Source organism: Clinocottus analis, unplaced genomic scaffold (genome assembly GCF_023055335.1).
Source record: "Clinocottus analis isolate CAN_PGR_092001 unplaced genomic scaffold, fCliAna1.0.p SCAF_19, whole genome shotgun sequence".
Classification (NCBI taxonomy): domain Eukaryota; kingdom Metazoa; phylum Chordata; class Actinopteri; order Perciformes; family Cottidae; genus Clinocottus; species Clinocottus analis.
In genome coordinates this window covers 1,957,413-1,974,374 of record NW_027175920.1, presented here as the reverse complement: position 1 = coordinate 1,974,374, position 16,962 = coordinate 1,957,413, and the positions used below count along the sequence as shown (strand labels likewise).

At 46.7% G+C, this 16,962-nt stretch overlaps 1 protein-coding gene and 1 non-coding gene across 5 annotated transcripts; both read right to left on the bottom strand.

Annotated features, from left to right (window-relative positions):
- Window positions 1-10,358: 10,358 nt before the first annotated feature.
- On the bottom strand, window positions 10,359-15,567 carry fbxw10 (F-box and WD repeat domain containing 10). 4 transcript variants are annotated; one of them, XM_068583456.1, is made up of 12 exons: window positions 15,052-15,567; window positions 14,681-14,842; window positions 13,965-14,095; window positions 13,771-13,884; window positions 13,571-13,677; window positions 13,281-13,490; window positions 13,087-13,208; window positions 12,744-12,898; window positions 12,494-12,636; window positions 11,498-11,656; window positions 11,163-11,386; window positions 10,359-11,090 (listed from the first exon to the last, which is right to left on the bottom strand). In XM_068583456.1, the coding sequence occupies exons 1-12, from the start codon at window positions 15,545-15,547 to the stop codon at window positions 10,612-10,614; spliced, it is 2,502 nt and encodes an 833-aa protein (XP_068439557.1). In that variant the 5' UTR covers window positions 15,548-15,567; the 3' UTR covers window positions 10,359-10,611. The 4 variants fall into 4 exon arrangements, with proteins under 4 accessions (XP_068439557.1, XP_068439558.1, XP_068439559.1 ...); XM_068583457.1 differs by having other exon boundaries at window positions 13,099-13,208; XM_068583458.1 differs by having other exon boundaries at window positions 10,675-10,971.
- A 1,090-nt stretch (window positions 15,568-16,657) lies between these two features.
- Window positions 16,658-16,728, bottom strand: trnag-ccc (transfer RNA glycine (anticodon CCC)). Its single transcript has one exon. It is a non-coding gene; the product is annotated as a tRNA-Gly (tRNA).
- Between the last annotated feature and the right edge of the window lie 234 nt (window positions 16,729-16,962).

The following is a 16,962-nucleotide window of genomic DNA, read 5'->3' as shown; positions in this document are numbered from 1 at the left end:
CTCCAGGACGCCGAGTGGTGAGGCCCCAAAATCTGAATTTGCACACATAAAAATAAAACCAACGCAACCACGGAGATTTAAAGCGTCTTATGAGGAGAAACCCCCCAAACCTGAAGCCCTGGTTTTCAGTGTTCTCACATACCTGATCGTCTTCATCCCAGCGAGCCAGGTCTGCCTCCTCATCAGCTGGAAACAGGATCTCTCTCCTCTCTCGGGCTCGGACTCGTCCTCCGCCACGTCGCTCTTTTTTTTTTTTTTTTAACATATTTTCTCTGTGAGCCGTGCACATGATCAATTCTCTGACGCGCCAGCAGGAGCACACGCCTGCATGTTTGGGGAGGAAGTGCATCAGAAACTCATTTAATTCAGTCGCCCTCCTCCTCCTTCTCCTCCTCTTCCTCCTCCTCTGAGTGTTTGTTTGCGCCGCTCAAAGGGCCGGCTGCCATGGCACCTATCTGCGGTTTTTTTTCATTTGCTGCTTTATCGCTGCGGCCGCAGATATAATTTCCCTTTCATACGGTTGATTTTACGGTCGGCTTTGCTCTTCGCTTCACCCCCCGAGGGGATGTTTACCCCCACCCACCCTCCCACCACCACCACCACCACCACCACCACCAGAAAGTGATGGAGGTCCTGTGTGTACGCTGGATATCTCTGAAGCCACTGAGCAGGCTGGAAAGTGGGCAGCTCTTATTCTAAGTGTCATATTAGAGCCGCAGATCCAGGTGATGCAAAACAAATAAAGTAAAGGTGATCTTAAAGTGACCTCAACAGGGAATGTGTGTCCAGCGCGCCGTCTCGTCCCTCCAGCTGGAGGATTTAAAGGCTTCGCCGTCCTCCAGATCGCACCATCTCTCGTTTAAAAAATGTGCGTTTTCTGGCTCGTCGTTTGGCTCGTGCGGTCCAGACCGAGGAAAAATACTTCATTGCCCTTTTGAGTTCGTCTCCGGTTCACTGACTTTTTCGCAAATAAAAAGTCAAACGGAGTGACGGCTCCGTGACAGAACAGTGTTGGCTGCCGGCGTCCTGCAATCGTCGGTGCGTGGACCCAAAAGACCGATGGCTTCCAGTGCATTTATGAGCGCTTTTAAGGCACCACGGGGGCCGTCGTGTCCTCCATCTTCTACGCCAGTGCATGACCTGCCCTCTGCAGAGACTCTCCTGCTCTTTCTCTTCGCCTGTGTCGGCGCTCGGGGGCCCTGTTAGCACCTTCTTCATCATCCTAAGCATGTTTAGAAGTGCTGTAACAGCACAAGTGCTGCAGCCGCTGACCTACAGCGGATTGTTTACGCACCGAAACGGGCACGACAAGTGATCCCTATCCTTCACCCCTCGCGCTCTTGTATATCTTGTATATCTTGTATATCGTGCAGCGCGGTTTGATGTGTGTTATTCTTCGCCTGCAGTGATGAGGGCTGTTGATGGTAGAGCGGATGTGGCACGCTTCTTTTCTCATAACACACCGAAAAAACGGAAAAAAAAACCATCACGTCGCCGGTACACGAAGAGAAGCGTGAGGCGCCTCGCCTGTTTTTTTTTTTTCCCCTTCGCAACGCTGGCAGCGTCTGAACGCTGAGAGCAGGAACTTCCTGGCACAAGTCGTGTTATCGTTGCGGAGGATGAGGAGGGTGAGATGCCAGCTATGCAGAGTTAGTTCAATAAAGCGAAGACCAAGAACAGCAAGTGGAGCGAGCCAACGCCGTGTCTGGAAGTGCCCTTAAAATATATTTGTTCTCCTTTCAGTGTAAATTCTCTGGTTACATGAATATGTGCAAATATGCGTACAAGCGAAAACGCACCGTCGGATTAATTGCGTCGTCGTAAAAATAACGTTTGACTGCCGATCGCAATCGGACGATATTCAACAAAGGTGTGCGATCAGGAGATCGTCATCCAGGCTTTGACTATAAAATCGCCAGAGGTGGGAGGGGCTTGTAGTATTAGCAGCATCTGAGCTAACGGCTAATCTACGGAGGCTCCATTGAGTTGCATTGCGAAGAGTCTCTTTATTCAAAATCGGAATTATGAAGTCCTACTCATTTTACTTTGCAGGTTTTATTCAGATAACCGCTATAAATGACAAGGATGACATGTAGATTATTATTCTCCAGAGGGGTTGAACTTAATTTCTAGACAAAAATATTATCTTGAACCTTATAAAGCAGCTGCTACAACAACAAAACCATCAGTTTAAGGCTCATTGACGGCGGCAAAAAAAACCTAAAAACGTGATCGGAGCGTCTCTAAAAGTTCGATTTGCTCCATTTTTTTCCAGCCGATCTCGATCCACGACGCTGTGGAAACACAAAGAGCTCACCGGTGATCCACGCGCACTTCCATAAAAACCAGACGACGGGACAACGAGGTTCACGGCAGACTCGGGCGGAGACGATCCCGCTGCCAGCAGTGAAGTATCACCGCCCAAAATCTCAGGTTCGATGGTTCGAAACCCTGCCAGCGGGTTCCCGGCACGTCTTTCTCCTCCATGTGGGAAAGCTCAACCTCCGCGTTGGGGATCACGAGGAGGGATTTTGTTTTCACCTCCTGTCACGTTGACGGCCGGCCCTTCGGCTGCCAGAAAATCCGCTTGTCACGTCTTCGTGCCACTTGGCGGTAAAGAGCCAGTCAGAATGTGGGATTATTCTCCTGGATGTTTGGTGTAATACTCCGGGCGCCTGCGTGTTTCTTCTCTCTTCTATCTCCGGAGCGATTTTTTCACGACACAGTGATCCCAGATGTGGCCTTTGTGCCGCCGTCCAGCCCGGCACTCTCGCTCTAACCCCGGGAGGCGCTGGGACGCACGCCACTGGTTTTTTTGGGGGGGTTTCCTAAGAATCACTGGTTCTTTTTTTGTTGTTTATACTGGGCCGTGCCAAACTGGAGCCGTGATTGCGGGCCACTGGTTTATTTTAATTAGCCATGGAGAGCAGATCCGATGGGTCGGAGTGTGACTCACCGACCCTTTTTTTTTTCAAAACATCGGTCTCCAACGAGTCCCTCTGTTGCCCTTTGAGGTTGGGTTTCATTTCAGATTAGTCCAAGTAGTGCACTTTGTGTGATGTGTGCCACATCCTGTCGTGTGCGTGTGCACCCGTGAAGGGAAAGTGAGACTCTTGATTGGTTAATGAGACTTCTCGTAAAATGTCGCGTGTGTTTTGGGATTTTAAAAGCACTCAAACAGTTAATTGTGAACAAACAATATATATATTTCTATATATATCAGATGGGATGGTTGGATCAAAGAGCGGGCTGTCGTCTCGAGACTGCAACACATCTGGTTTTCTGTTGCTGACGCTGCAACAGTGCAGCTTATAATTGTGAATTTGGTTCAAATAGATTTCATTTTACATTCAATTTACCGCGCTGAAGTCCCTCCGTCCAGCTCGTCCGACCTGTGATGTCACAGAGCGCCGCCGAGCCTCCAGCGAGGGGGAGGAGCAAGTAGGGAAATGGCTCTTGATTAGAAGTCGTAGAAGAAGAAGGAAATATTTGATGAACAGACGGTGATGTCTGTAAAAAGAATTGCGTTAGAGTTCATAGTTTCCTGTCAAAAACAGACAGAATGTATTGTCAAATGAACAAAAGCAGAGTTTAATGCGCCGGATGACAGGACTCATTGTCCCGCCAGTCGCTTTTCTTTTTTTTAAAGCGATCATTGTGTTTGTCTCTTGTTTTTATAGCGATTTGTCGTTATTTTAAAAAGTCTTCACTTGTTTTTTTTCATGTGAAACCGTCAAAATGTGTTTTTCATGATGAATTTAATCAGAAGATAAACTCTTAATCTTCATTTGTATTTCATTTCAGGGGCTGACAGAGAATTACAGGTCAATGACGTCACTTACAAAAGGGTAAATACATGTTTTAATGTACTTTAGGCTGTTTATAAATGTTATCTTAATCTTATTGTTGACATATCTTTCTTATTTTTGAGATATCAAAACAAATATTTAATGATTTATTGACCATATGTGGACCATGTCAGTCCCACAAATTGTGCGGTAGATTTCATAATCCCCACAAAAATAAATGTGTTAATTTCTTTTCATTAGTTTCCTGTTTTTGTGATTTTACAAGATTAAAACAAAATTAAAATCAAACTTAAAAGTCACTATATTTAATGTGTGTTTTAACTTTTGCATGTGTGTGTTTGAATTGATTCTGTGTGAATAATACGTGTGTCATCAAATGTCATGTGTTTTAAGTCGTTTAAAAGTTCATTTCATACGTTTTAAATGCTCATTAATATAAAATAGTGTACTGTGGCTGTCTTGACCGCTTGGAAAAGAGATCTTTTAACCTTAAAACATGGCTAATATATATAAAATGATGATAATAATAATGACTAAGATGACATTTAATTACATTTAATACAATTCAATTCCGTTAAATGAAACTAAATCCATATTTGAAGCTCCGTTTGGTCGTTTAGTCTTCATTAACGCTCGGGGAAAGCACTTGAAGCGCTTTGGAGAGTCTTTGTGATGTCTCCACATCGATACACAAAATGCAGAGGAGAGAAAAGCGCGCTCTGGCTTTGCCAACGTCTCGCATGGTGTCCTCTTTCCTTGGTGTACACAAGCGGCGGCTCCGTGTTTGGAGAGAGTTTAGTGAACTTCCATTCCATCCAGCCAAAAGATTGCAGCTGATACCTTTCAGTCTTTGTGAAACTTCTCCTCCTCTTTATCGCTTCTCTCCGCTTGAGTCCTCATGCTGTTTACGCCGTACAGCGTGCACGTGGCACACCAGCCTCCACTCAACATATTACATTGTGCTTATTTCACACACTCTCTCTCTCTCTCTCGTCGGGCTTCTGCAAACTGTGAGACGTCATGTGCAGGATTGTGTGGGAAAAGACAACTCCAGCGACGTCGTTTGTATACTTCACGCTTTTAGTGTTGAGGAAAAGCAGCGCTCTAACCCCCGGACGCCTGTGCAGAGCACCTTCAAACACTCGTAAGCGTTAAGAGCTGCAGCTGCGTTGAGGATCAGTTACATTCTTTATCTCACCTTGTAGAGCTTCACCCCCCGAATGAAAACTATAAATTTCCAAACTCCGGAGCGGCCGCTCGTGTATCTGCGCTGCTTCTCTTTTTTTTTTTTCACGTTGGCTTTCCAAATTAATTTCCTCGCAGCTGTTCAGAGAGGTTGAAGGAAATAATCGGCTGTAATTACTAAAAGTCTGCAGGGGGGAAAGCAGCCAAACTCTCAGAGTCATGGTTCTCCAGAGTCGAGAGAGAGAGAAGAGGAAAACATATTGGCAAGCACATTTATGGCCACGAGTTTCCTGGTTCAATCACTGATTCTCATTTGAATCATGAAGTAACATTAACGCCTTTTTAAAGATGTGAAGCTCTTTGTTTTTGGAGGATAACTTGACCTCCGATAACTTAGAAGTTGTGCATCTTGAGAACCCGTTAATTCAAATCACCTTGTTAAAAAAAAACCCCGGTCATTATTTCTGCGTTCATGTAAACTCGCAGATCCATTTCACGCTTTATGAAAAGCATATTCAGAGATGTGTCGGCCAAACAGATGTATCCCAGTGTGTCTCGTTGCAGTTGGACCAAATATTACAGAAATGTTCAGCGTGTGACGAGGAGCTCGTATCCCGAACGCAGAACGTTTTTTATTGTTTCACACCACCAAATGAAACGGTAATCACCTGATAATAAGGCGACCACTCTGGGAAAGTGAGTGATATAAAAAAAAATAATGTCACTGAAGAATGTCAGTAGTCAGAAAATACTTGAGCTGGTGCTCGATGCCTGACTCATCCAGCTTGGCACATTAAAATAACAGCAGCCCCACACACTGAAACGATTATGAGCATAATATGGGGTGTTTTAACAGCTGTAGACGGGGGGAGAGGGAGGGATGTGGGGATTGGATGAGTCCTGGAATGAAGAGAGAGGAGAGACCTATCACAATACCAGAAGACATAGGTGCATCTCAGTAGAGAGAGAAAGCCGGCGGAGGCTTCAGTGAGACGTGTGCGGTTTCATCCGCACACTGACACATCTCTGGCACCGAAACCCGGTCGTATTTATGAATATTTTCATGTGAATCCAAGGCCTCATAAACCTTCTTGAAGGTCAGCGTGATCCCTCGGAGGGAGACGTTTCCAGACAGATGCGTGTGAAAGACCCGTTAGGCCCGCGCGATGCAAAATTGACATATTTTGGCTTATTTGCTTTCTTGCCACCCGCCCTGATAGATACATGATGATGCATATGAAGCCAGGGTCAGCAGCTGGCTAGCGTAGCTTAGCACGACTGGAAACAGGGGGAATGGCTTTTTCCGGAGGTGAGGGCTTGTCGTCAGCAGCCGTTCCCGTACTGTCGAAGGTAAAAAAGGGGAAAAAGAGTCCTTAGCGGGGATGACGTGTGTGTTCGGAGGCCAACCGAGAAGCGAGCGTCGCTCCTGGTTCCCTTTAACGAAGAGTGAAGACAAATGTGACAAAAACAAAGCCATAAAATCTGAATTAAAGCCGGTGATGGTCGATGCGTCGTCTGCTTCGTACGGAGGCAGCTGCCACCGAAGGAACCGCTTCCCCCCAGATTATCGACTGGTCCGGGAGTTTAAACTGGCTCCTCCTCCAGTAACAAACCACGACCTTCAGGTTGCACAAAACGCTCATCTCCCCTCGTCCAGCAGACCCTTCCAGGAAAAAAAGCACATCAGACAATCCCCTCCGTGACCCAAAACATCTGCCGCTAATACGGGTCAGTTTCCCCAAAAACACATGACAACTAAATGATAAAAACCCGGGCTGTGTGTGTTATTTCCCAGCACTTGTGTCAACATGCGCCGGGAACCTGCTGAGTTGTGAAAAGTGTAAGCTCGGACGCCCGTCGCTTCTCCTCGAAAACCCCCGAAAAAAAAGAAAAAGGCTCTCCGTGGAGCCGGGGGTCAAGCGAGGACACAAACAGCCGTCGAGTTATCGCGTCTGGAAAGCGGCATTTGTTGTGATTGTCGCAAGGGGGCGGGGTTAAAGGAAGATGGTCGATCCAGCCGCAGGCTAAAATGGCAACGAACGAGTTGCTTTGAATATTCTGAGGGGGGGGTTTTAAGTTTGAAGCAATAACCGATGTAGAAAGTTTGGAAGAAATGGAAACGATAACCTCCCGAGGGGGAGACTGAAGTGCGCCACATCCGTCAGGATTATCACGCAGAGGGCAGCAGGTCACCGCCGCGCCGCAGCTACTTGATTAATGCAAAACGGGGATGACAGCACCGGGACCAGAGTCAAAACCCAGCTGTGAAAGTGAGTTTTTCAGTTGCTTGGCCCACAACCGACGACGGGGAGGAGAGGAAGGGAGGGCCTCTTTCTTATCAGGCGACCTCTCCAAAGCAGCGAGCGCTCCGCCGGTATCAGGATCCAGCGGAGAGTAAACATCTGTACTCGACACGAGCGGCTAAATTGTGAGTCGGGCTGCGATTAAGCGCTCAAACGATGAGGAAAAAGTCCAGATAAAGATGTCCGTTAAGCGTCCTCTCCCCTCGACGCTGTCGGCGCGCTGCTTATCTCGAGCTAGGAGTTGGTGGATGTGGTGTTGTTGCCAGGAAGCGTTTAAAAGATTATTGTGAGTAGAAAAATGGTTTCTTTGCATCCAACAAAGAGGCCGGTGCTCGTCCTCTGCGGCTCTCTCGCCGTCTCGTTCTTCTTCTGTGGTGCATGAAGGCCTTTGTGGTGCAGCTTTACAATTCGTTTTCTGTTCGTTTCCGACACAGGAAGTAGAGTCAGATGTCGTTTTTTTTTTTTTGCTGTAACTGTTCGCCCCCCGTGTGAATTGCCTTCTTGTTTCCGCCTCCTTCAGACGATCCGCCGTCTACTGACCTCTAAATAGGGAAGTTTTATGCGGCCCGACCTTTGACTCGCACGTCTCCGTATTTATGTCTGAGAAAATAGTGAAATTATGACACTTAACGCCGTCGCCTGCGTGTGTCTGGGGGCCGCCGCGTGAAGACTGGAGCCCATTGAGACGACGGGTCGACCCGCGACACCCGTCTCTCTTGTTCAACAGTGACGCACTGGAGCACTTTCACACTGACATGCTCGTGAAAATCTAATAAATACCACATTTCGAAATGGATTGTAAAGCCATTAAAGTCGCTTTCAGACTGCGCGAGCGTTTAATTGCGCCGATGTAAAAGTGAGATTTTAAGAAATGTGCACACACGACATCTTCTTTGTAAAATTAGGATAAAAAAACACACAATGATTGGGTAAATAGTTCCGGATTAGCGGGTCCATGAACAGGTCTCGTGAGGCCGAGCGCTACAAGATCAGATCCAACTTTTAACTGTAATATTTGTAATATTATCTGTGATTGATTTTGTTTTGGTTTGTTTTTGTTCAGCTCTCAAATAATCTCTTTGCAATTATCAAACAAACGCGTTCCAGATGGTCTCGCGGTACAATCGGTCAATTCACAACGCAAACAAAGAGTTTCGACTTCACGCAACAAGCGCAAAAAAAAACACAAAATCAAGAGCGATGTAGAGGGACAAGGGGGCTCTTTGTGTTAGCGTCCGCGTCGGCTAATTCAGGTGTCGCCTCTGTGGCGCTTTTTCTTTTGACGCGTGTTAGCTAGCGCCGAGCTAATCTGCGAGTAACGACTTAGCGCACACGTCCGTCGCAGCCGGCAGACGCCTCTTTGATCGTCTTCCTTGATGTGTGTGGTCACAGCGGTTTCAGCGCTCTCTCTCTCTCTCTCTCTCTCTCTCTTTGTTTTGTTGGCTCAATCAGGGGCCTTTGAACGTCCAACTCCACTAAACCAGAAACCTGCTGCGCCGCCGCCGCCGCCCGCGATCCAACCACCGAGCAATCAGATTCCCCCTCTTATCTATTTGCCGTTGGCCGGCCGTGGACGTCAATCAGCACCCGGTTTTCTCGGTAATGGTGTTCCCGTTAATTGTCCTCCCTTTTTCTTTTTTTTTCCTTCCTTCTGGCCGTATCCGCTTTCGCTTATGATCTCTATCTGCAAATGAGGTCAGGAAGGCGCATGGATCTGGTTACCGGATCCGAAATGTGTTCGGTTCAAAGCCGGCCTGTAAGTTCAAGCCTGCTCCTCCGTGTTGACGTCAACCGCTCCCGGCCGGGCGGAGTAGCTTCGGCGTTATCTTCGGCTCTCCGCCGGTGTCCAGGACACACAACAAACGTCCAGACTAGGTTGCTTTTTCATCACAAAAGGGCAGATTTAATCCCTTGCGTATCCACTGATGCGGCCCTCGTTAAACCTGCTGAGGGCGTCATATCTGGACAGCTCGGGGGCAAGTCAGCCACCCGTCTGAGTGACATGCAAATACCCCCCCCCCCCCCCCCCTCCTTTACCTTTCCCAAAAAGAAATAAATAAAATGTAATTTGGATAATCACTTTTCTCGACCGTGACCGGCAGGAGAGTTCGAGCCTGCTGCCGACACGGCGTGACAGAGACGATCAAATGGATTTGACAAATGAACTATGATGCAAATATGCGCCTTTGGAGATGGAGCTCGACGCGGGCCTGAAAGGTCAGCCGGGAGGTCGTACGCAGTGGCCTCCAACACCGTTGAATAAAACACCTTCTTTCACAGCGAGAGAGGGTTCACCGTCGTTTCTTTCAAGCTTCTCCTGGTGCACAAATGAACCTGGACCTCTCTCCTCCTCCCCGGCCGACCAGCTCGAGGGAGCAGAAGGTCTAAGAGCAGGAACACTTTGCCTTTTTCTAACTTTGCTGTGATTTCACACAAGAGACCAGAGACTCCGTACCTGATGAAACAATGAGGGGGAGCCGCGCTGCATGACGAAGCTAAGCCCAGGATTGCATTGTCGGCCCGACGTCACACTTCCACGGGAGGAATAATTCATGAGCGCTCCTGAAAGAAAGAGCTCCTCCAAAGCGAGACGTCTCAGCCGGTCGGTTCTCCTCGGAGGCCTTTTGTTGTGTTCACGCCGCTGCTGTCAAAGCAGAGGACCTTCTCTGCCTGATCTTCAACCTCCTCGCGCCCTAATGATGCCCTGGAGGCAGCGAGGGGGGGGGGGGGGGCTGGAGGGTGAAGCCTCTCTTTCTCTCAGGATGAGACAAACTTAGTTGGCTCGCTCGGATGACTGCACTCATCTTGTTTGAAGTATGGCAGACGTATTTGTTGTCGCTTGATTGGTGAAGTTTGAGTGTTTTTTCAGGGTGATGCATTAACTGAAGGAGAATTGGTGCATGGGAACAGAGGGAAAGACTCACAAACAGCAGGTGTGAAGCGGATTATTATAACGGTTGGACTCACAAAAGAGAAAAATGTGGAAATACTTCTTTTTGTTTCAGATGATTCATTACATAATAGATGCAAACTACCTAAAAACAAATGTAAAAGACTCTGAAACTGTGCCCTTCTCCCTCCATTTATTAGCATCAACTAAAATAAACAAATTCAAAATAACATACTGCAAAACTACTGTACAATAATCCAGGTGATGATACAATGGTGACCTCTAGTGGAGCTTTGATGAAACACCACATTTAAAGATATGGAAACAAAGATCTTCCCCACACATCATGTCATATAATTAGAATAAATGTGACTTTACTCACGAGGCTTTCCCCCGCTTCTTCTTCCCCTCGGACAGTTTTTGCTCACAGCACGAGATCCAACAATCTCGGACCCGCCGGGCTGATCCTCGGCAAGCTTGCGCCCATATTCGCGGCCCGTCCGAGGTCCGGCAGCGACCTCCGGGCCACGTCGGCGGGGGCGGTGCAGACGTCTCTTCCCCGGATGGCTTTTCCCGCCTTGGCTCTCTTCAAAATGGGAACGCAGGTCTTGGCCCTCGCGGGATGAAGGTCAGGGGCGGTCCACGCCCGGGTCTGGTCCCCGAGGTGCAGAGGAGGAGGAGGGTCCCGGGACGAGCGGGGGCCCCAGGAGTCCCGCAGCGCGGCGTTGCGCTCCATGTTGACGCCGACTTCGTCCATGCACAGCGCCTTCTGGACGGCGTTGACCTTGAGGAGCATGGAGTCGCGCGTCAGCGGGTGATGGAGCCCCCTGCGCCTCACCCGCTCGCTCGTGGCCTTCTCGCTCAGCGCCAGCGAGCGTTTCGGGGTCTCGCAGCGCTTTCTGGCTACGAAAGGGGAAAAGCTGATCACGACACGTGTTTCCGCCATCTCTTGACACGTGCGTTGAGCGCGCTCACCTTGCAGGACGGACAGCAAGCGGGTGTGGTACAGCGGCCCAGCTCCCTCCGGTTTCCTGTCACAGTGGCGCATCTTTTGGGTGCGATCGGCCCCGGCGGAGGAGACGGCGGGAAGCTTTCGGAGCGACGTCTCGGAAGAGGAAGCGCTCCGAGCCTCCGTGTAATCCCAGAAGACTTTGGCGAACTGGATGAGCTTCACAGCGGACTTGGTGTTCACCATTATTCTGAAGGACGGCCGTGGGAAAAGAAAGTGCGAGGGGCGAATGGGTTTGAACTCCCGAGCGCCACACGAGGGAAGGTTTTCCAGGAAAATAAAATAAAGTAAACGTACTCACCGGTTGTCGTGCCAGTGCAGCGACAGCAGGCGGCCGGATTCGGTCTCCGTCGTGATGTCTCTCAGGCAAACGCCGGTGAGGAAATTAAAAATGCGAATCTTTCCATCCACGCAGCCGGTGATGACACGGAGGTAAAGGAGAGTCAGAGAGTTGACCTCCCTGCAGGACAGACAACATGTATGTTACCAGAACATCGGTTACTTTAAGTGTGTTTGGATTAGTTACTAATGGATCACACTGTCAGGAAACATGAACAGACAAAGAAAACGCTGAATTGAATTAAAATAAATTGTTAAAGTGACTTTCTGGGCATTTATACAGCGTATTCAAGAAGAAAAACAACAACGCAGCCTTGGATAAGTGGTAATATTTCAAGAAGATAGACTTATTTACAAGATTAAAAGTGTCATTTTACAAAGAAGAGTATGGAAACCCATTTCTGTCAGTAAAAGAAAAAAACTATGAGAAAATAAGTTAGAGATAGTTATAAAGTCAAAATTAAGAGATAAGAAAGTCATAATTATGAGTTATAAAGTCAAAATTATGAGATAGGAAGTCTATCTCATAATTATGACTTTTTTAATGCAAAATTATGAGTAATTATGAGTGAAAAGGCGAAATTATGAGTTATAAAGTCGAAATTATGAGATAAGAAAGTCACAATTATGAGTTATAAAGTCGAAATTATGAGATTGAAAGTCATAATTATGAGATAGAAAATCTATCTCATAATTATGACTTTCTAAATGCGAAATTATGAGATCTCTCTCATGATTTTGACTTTATCTCCTAATTATGATTTTTTAAAATCTCATAATCGTTTTCTTTTACTTCTTGAAATGGGTTTCCATACTAAAAACTTGACTTTCTGAGATTAAATATTTAAATTTCCAAATAAAACCCCACAAATTTAGAAGAAAAAAACCTCTTGTATTCTCTGTGATTAAAAATCCATTCAAATGAAAGAGAAATGATGGGATCAGAGTTCCTGCTTACTTCGGGTGCTTGAAGGTCATGAGGCAGTGATCAACGTCACAGCTGACGCTCCAGGCCGCGACCTTCCCGCCGGAGTCCGCGAACAAAAAGTGCCTTTCGTCGACAAACATGCAGGTCACTGAGCTCCGGTGGGTGTCGATCTCCTTCAGGGGACAACGAGACCGACACGAGCAAAGACTTCATCAATTCCAGACGACGTAGCGCTTAAACGTGTCCGTACCGCTTCTCCGCGGACGACTGGCGTTCTCACCCGGAGCAGCGACGCCTTCTCCATGTCCCAAACTCTGACGAGGCCCCGGCTGCAGCCGCTGTACACCAAGCTCGTGCTGATCCTCACGCACTGCACCGAGCCGGGGTGCTGGAACCAAAAGCCCTCAAATTCCTTCCCCGTGTGCAGACACCACACTGTGAAAACACACAGATTATTCTCCATATCAATAAAAACAAGTACTCTTGGATGCAAGGAATGGATGTTTTTTGGCAGATAATCTTCTTCTTGGGTCTTTTTCACTGTTGAAAACAAATGCGATTACCGGTAAAAAATGTGTTGAAAAGGTCTAAACAATGATACGCATCGCTCCAAATCTGCTGACCTTTGACCTTACAGTCTTTAGCTCCAGACACCAGCCTGTCGGCGTGCACGTCCAGGCAGTTGATGGTGCCAGTGTGACCGTTCAGCAGCATCTCACACTTGCCGGTCTTCAGACTCCAACACCTGCAGGTGTGATGGGTCGACGAGTTAGCGCCTCTTCCTCCTCCTCCTCCTCCTCTTTCTCCTCTTCCTCACCTGATACTCATATCGCGGCCCGCCGTCACCAGCAGGTCTCTGTCCTCGCAGAGCAGCACGGCCTGGATGGCGCCGGTGTGGCCGCTCAGCGTCGCCACCGCCACCGCCTTCATCTCGGACGCCACGTGGAACAGGCACGCCACGCGGTCCTTGGAGCCCGTCGCCATGAGCGCTCCACCTCTGTAGTCCACCACCCGATGTGAGTCTTCTCTGTCCGGGACACAAAACACAGACTCACGACGTCATTTTCACATCCAGTGTGCAGACTTTTAGCGTAAAAAACAACTCACTTTTCGAGCAGCACCGTGGTGAAATATGCACCGCAGTAAACGTTTCGCTCCTCCATTTGCACCGTCTTGGTTTTGATTTTGGCGTAAGCGGCTCCAAACAGCTTCGCCTGTGGATACAAAAGTCATAAGAGATGACGATTCACAGATGATCCATGAGAAGAAGAAAGGAGCTCACAGAGCCGCCATGTTGGTCCGTTGACCTTTTGGACTTCAGAGTGAACGTCCTCGTCCTCGTCCTCATCCCCCGCGACGGGAACGGGGACTTCTACGACGTTGGCGTAAGTAGGATTGACTTTCTTCACACTTTTGTACATCTAGAACGGGAAGAAAATCATAAACTTCACAAATCCTTGAAATAAAAACGTTTAAATATCAATACTTCTAAATCACCCACCTCAATTATTGCCCTGTTTTCTTTCTGGAAAAGCTTCCTGAACTTGATTTCCTCCAACGTTTCCTGCGCAAGAGGCATCCAGCACTGACAAACCTTCAGGCAGCTCCTCAGCGTGTTCTCGTCTAACAGACCTGGAAGAACACAGCAGGTTGTAGCAGTAATAATATGAACAGTACATTAGACATACATTAGAGTACATTTAGAGAAATACCAAACGTTGAGTTACTTGTCATCGGCAGGAGACAGCCAAGCGGTTGCATGGCGAGGTCGTTCTCATGGCTGCACACTCGAATGTGCTGGTTTTAAGAGCGTTCTTGAGTGATAAAGTTGCATCCCATGGTAACATTAGACCTTAACCTTTTGCAAACCGTGTGAGAAAATCCTCCCGCGCCAATTTTAAGTCTAGGGGAATCTGGCTGTGATTTCTTTTGCAGATACATGTATACATTTTTTCCCAAGACTTTGCTGAACAAATACATACAATAAACACAAGTATTGTAATTAATTTGGGGTTCCTACAACGACTCAAATACAACGAAAAAGAGGTCTAGAGACAAAATGGGTTCCTCTTGAGTGGACTGCAATACTGTTTGACTGTGTGTGTCGACACTAAAGAAGTGCACACTATTAAATGAACTGCGTCCAGAAATCCTTCAAATTAATTAAAACATATCAATAATATTAATCTGGCAGCCTGCATGTGTGTGTTGCCTTACCTAATATCCTCTTTGACAGATCCACCGGGAGGCAGCCTATGAAGTCTCGGTGCCGGCTCACTCCAGACACAGATTTCCAGGATCCGGGCATCACCATGAGAGCCGGGTCCTCAGAGTCTTCATCACTGGTCACGTCATGCCAGTTGGTATTGCCACAACTCGCTGTGTGCACACGATTACCATAAGTGATAATAATCAGAATATACAATGCAAAGTGTGATTGAGCAAAAGATCTGCTTTCATTTCATCCCTCCATAAATGAAAAGCCATCTCTTGAACGGGCAGCTCTGCAACTGTATGTGCCCTCTGCTGACACCTAGCGGTGGAAACGTTGAATTACAGTACAATACTTTTTTTTTTTTTTTTTTTACCTTTAATTTGCAGAAACCCTCGTTTTTGTCTGACCAGGAGCACGCTGGTTAAATTCGCCACCATGCGTAAGAGCTCGCAGTCGCAGAGGGAGAACAGATGGGACAGATAACGTGACTGCACCCAGTGGGGGCTGCTGTCGAACCAGCGCCAGATCCCCTTCACGTCCATGCCCACTGGCTTCTCGTCCAGCGGCCAGTCTGCACCGCGGCGGCGCGGGTAGTCCAGCGTGTATGTGGGGCTGCGTGACCGGGCGTAATTGAACAAAGTCCCCGACGTGGCCGCAGCCAGCACGCCGTGGAGGCCCTCGAGCACTCGGGTGTTCCTGCACCGCAACAGCAGCTCCAGCACGAAGCTCCTCTTGAAGTAGTCGGACACTTTCCACAAACTCCCAGTGGAGGCCGGCGGCGTCGGCGCAAAGGCGCACGGCGGGCACATCCCGCACATCTCGGCGCAACCATTCGGCGCACTTTCACCAAATGTACCTGCTGGCTTCATTTCCACGCTGCATGGGGTCTCTGTTGTGCTCTCTGTGGTCGCGAGGCAACAGTTGTTGTTGTTTTTTGAGGCTTTTTGATTCTTTGGACAACTTCATTCAGCGCGTTGCCAGACAACAGGTTGGATGCTCGAGGTTTTCCTTTGTCCTGGGAAGTCTTTGTGATGGACTTTGCTAGAATATGTTATGGACAAAACATATAGGAAAAGAAGTCAAAGTGAAAACTATACATGAACAATTAAGAAATTAATCTGAATAATTGCAGCAAGTCTGGTATATTTGTAAACAGACTAATATTCAAGTTGTTTTTACTGTCATATGCACAGACAGTTATTCTATGCAATGAAGCTTATTTTGCACCCTAACACAAATACAATAAACTTAAGGCAAAAAAAGACACAAAATATGAAAGATATAACTGTATTGCACAACAATATGATGATAATAGTATTGTGTTGGTCGTGACATGAAGTCACAGTGTTTTTGTGTTATAATATACTACAGTATAAGAAGGTGAATAAATTAGATAGTATAAGGTTGAACCTAATAATAAAATACAAGATAACCTGTAGTATAGTACAGCAATATAACAATTAAATGTCATATGGTAAAGTTAGATTAGTCCCTCAGTGGGGAAATTACAGGATTACAGTAGCACTGTTCACAAGTAATAAATAATAAGATAAAAAGACACAAGTAATATAAACAGTAGAATGGTTTAAAAAAGAGTAAAGATTTAAGAAAACAATTAGCAGTAAAAATGAAAATTACATTTACAGATGGAATAAAATATACAGATTGAATACAAATATACAGATGGTATAAAAATATATAAAATCTTCATATGGAATAAAAATATATAAAATATACAGATGAAATACAAAAAATGTACAGATGAAATAAAGAATTTGTATAAAGTACTTAAAGTGAATATTGCACCAGTGCATGCATTAAAGTGAATTACAGTGTACGATAAGTTAGCGTCAGTAAATATATACACAATGTGTATTTTGTGAATCCATCCATGAATTGAAAAAAAGTAATTGGCTCAATTTGACTGTACAACTATAAATATTATTAAAATAAGTATCTCGTGGAGAAAAAAAAACACGTGCGCCGCCCGGGAATCGAACCCGGGTCGCAAGAATGGGAATCTTGCATGATACCACTACACCAGCGGCGCCGTTGTAATACCTCCCGACCACAGACTATAAATACCCAACTGATAACATACGTCACCAATTTCACCAAAATAAAGCTCGTGTTAAATGCTAAAATGCTACTTTTTGGGGCGAAAGAGATTTAGTAGATAACCGGCATTTACGGTGATTTAAAATCAGCTAAGTGACTACTTTTTATTTTAAAGGACAGCAGAAAGACGTCAGTGTCGACTTTTACGCTGAAAGTGGGATTGATT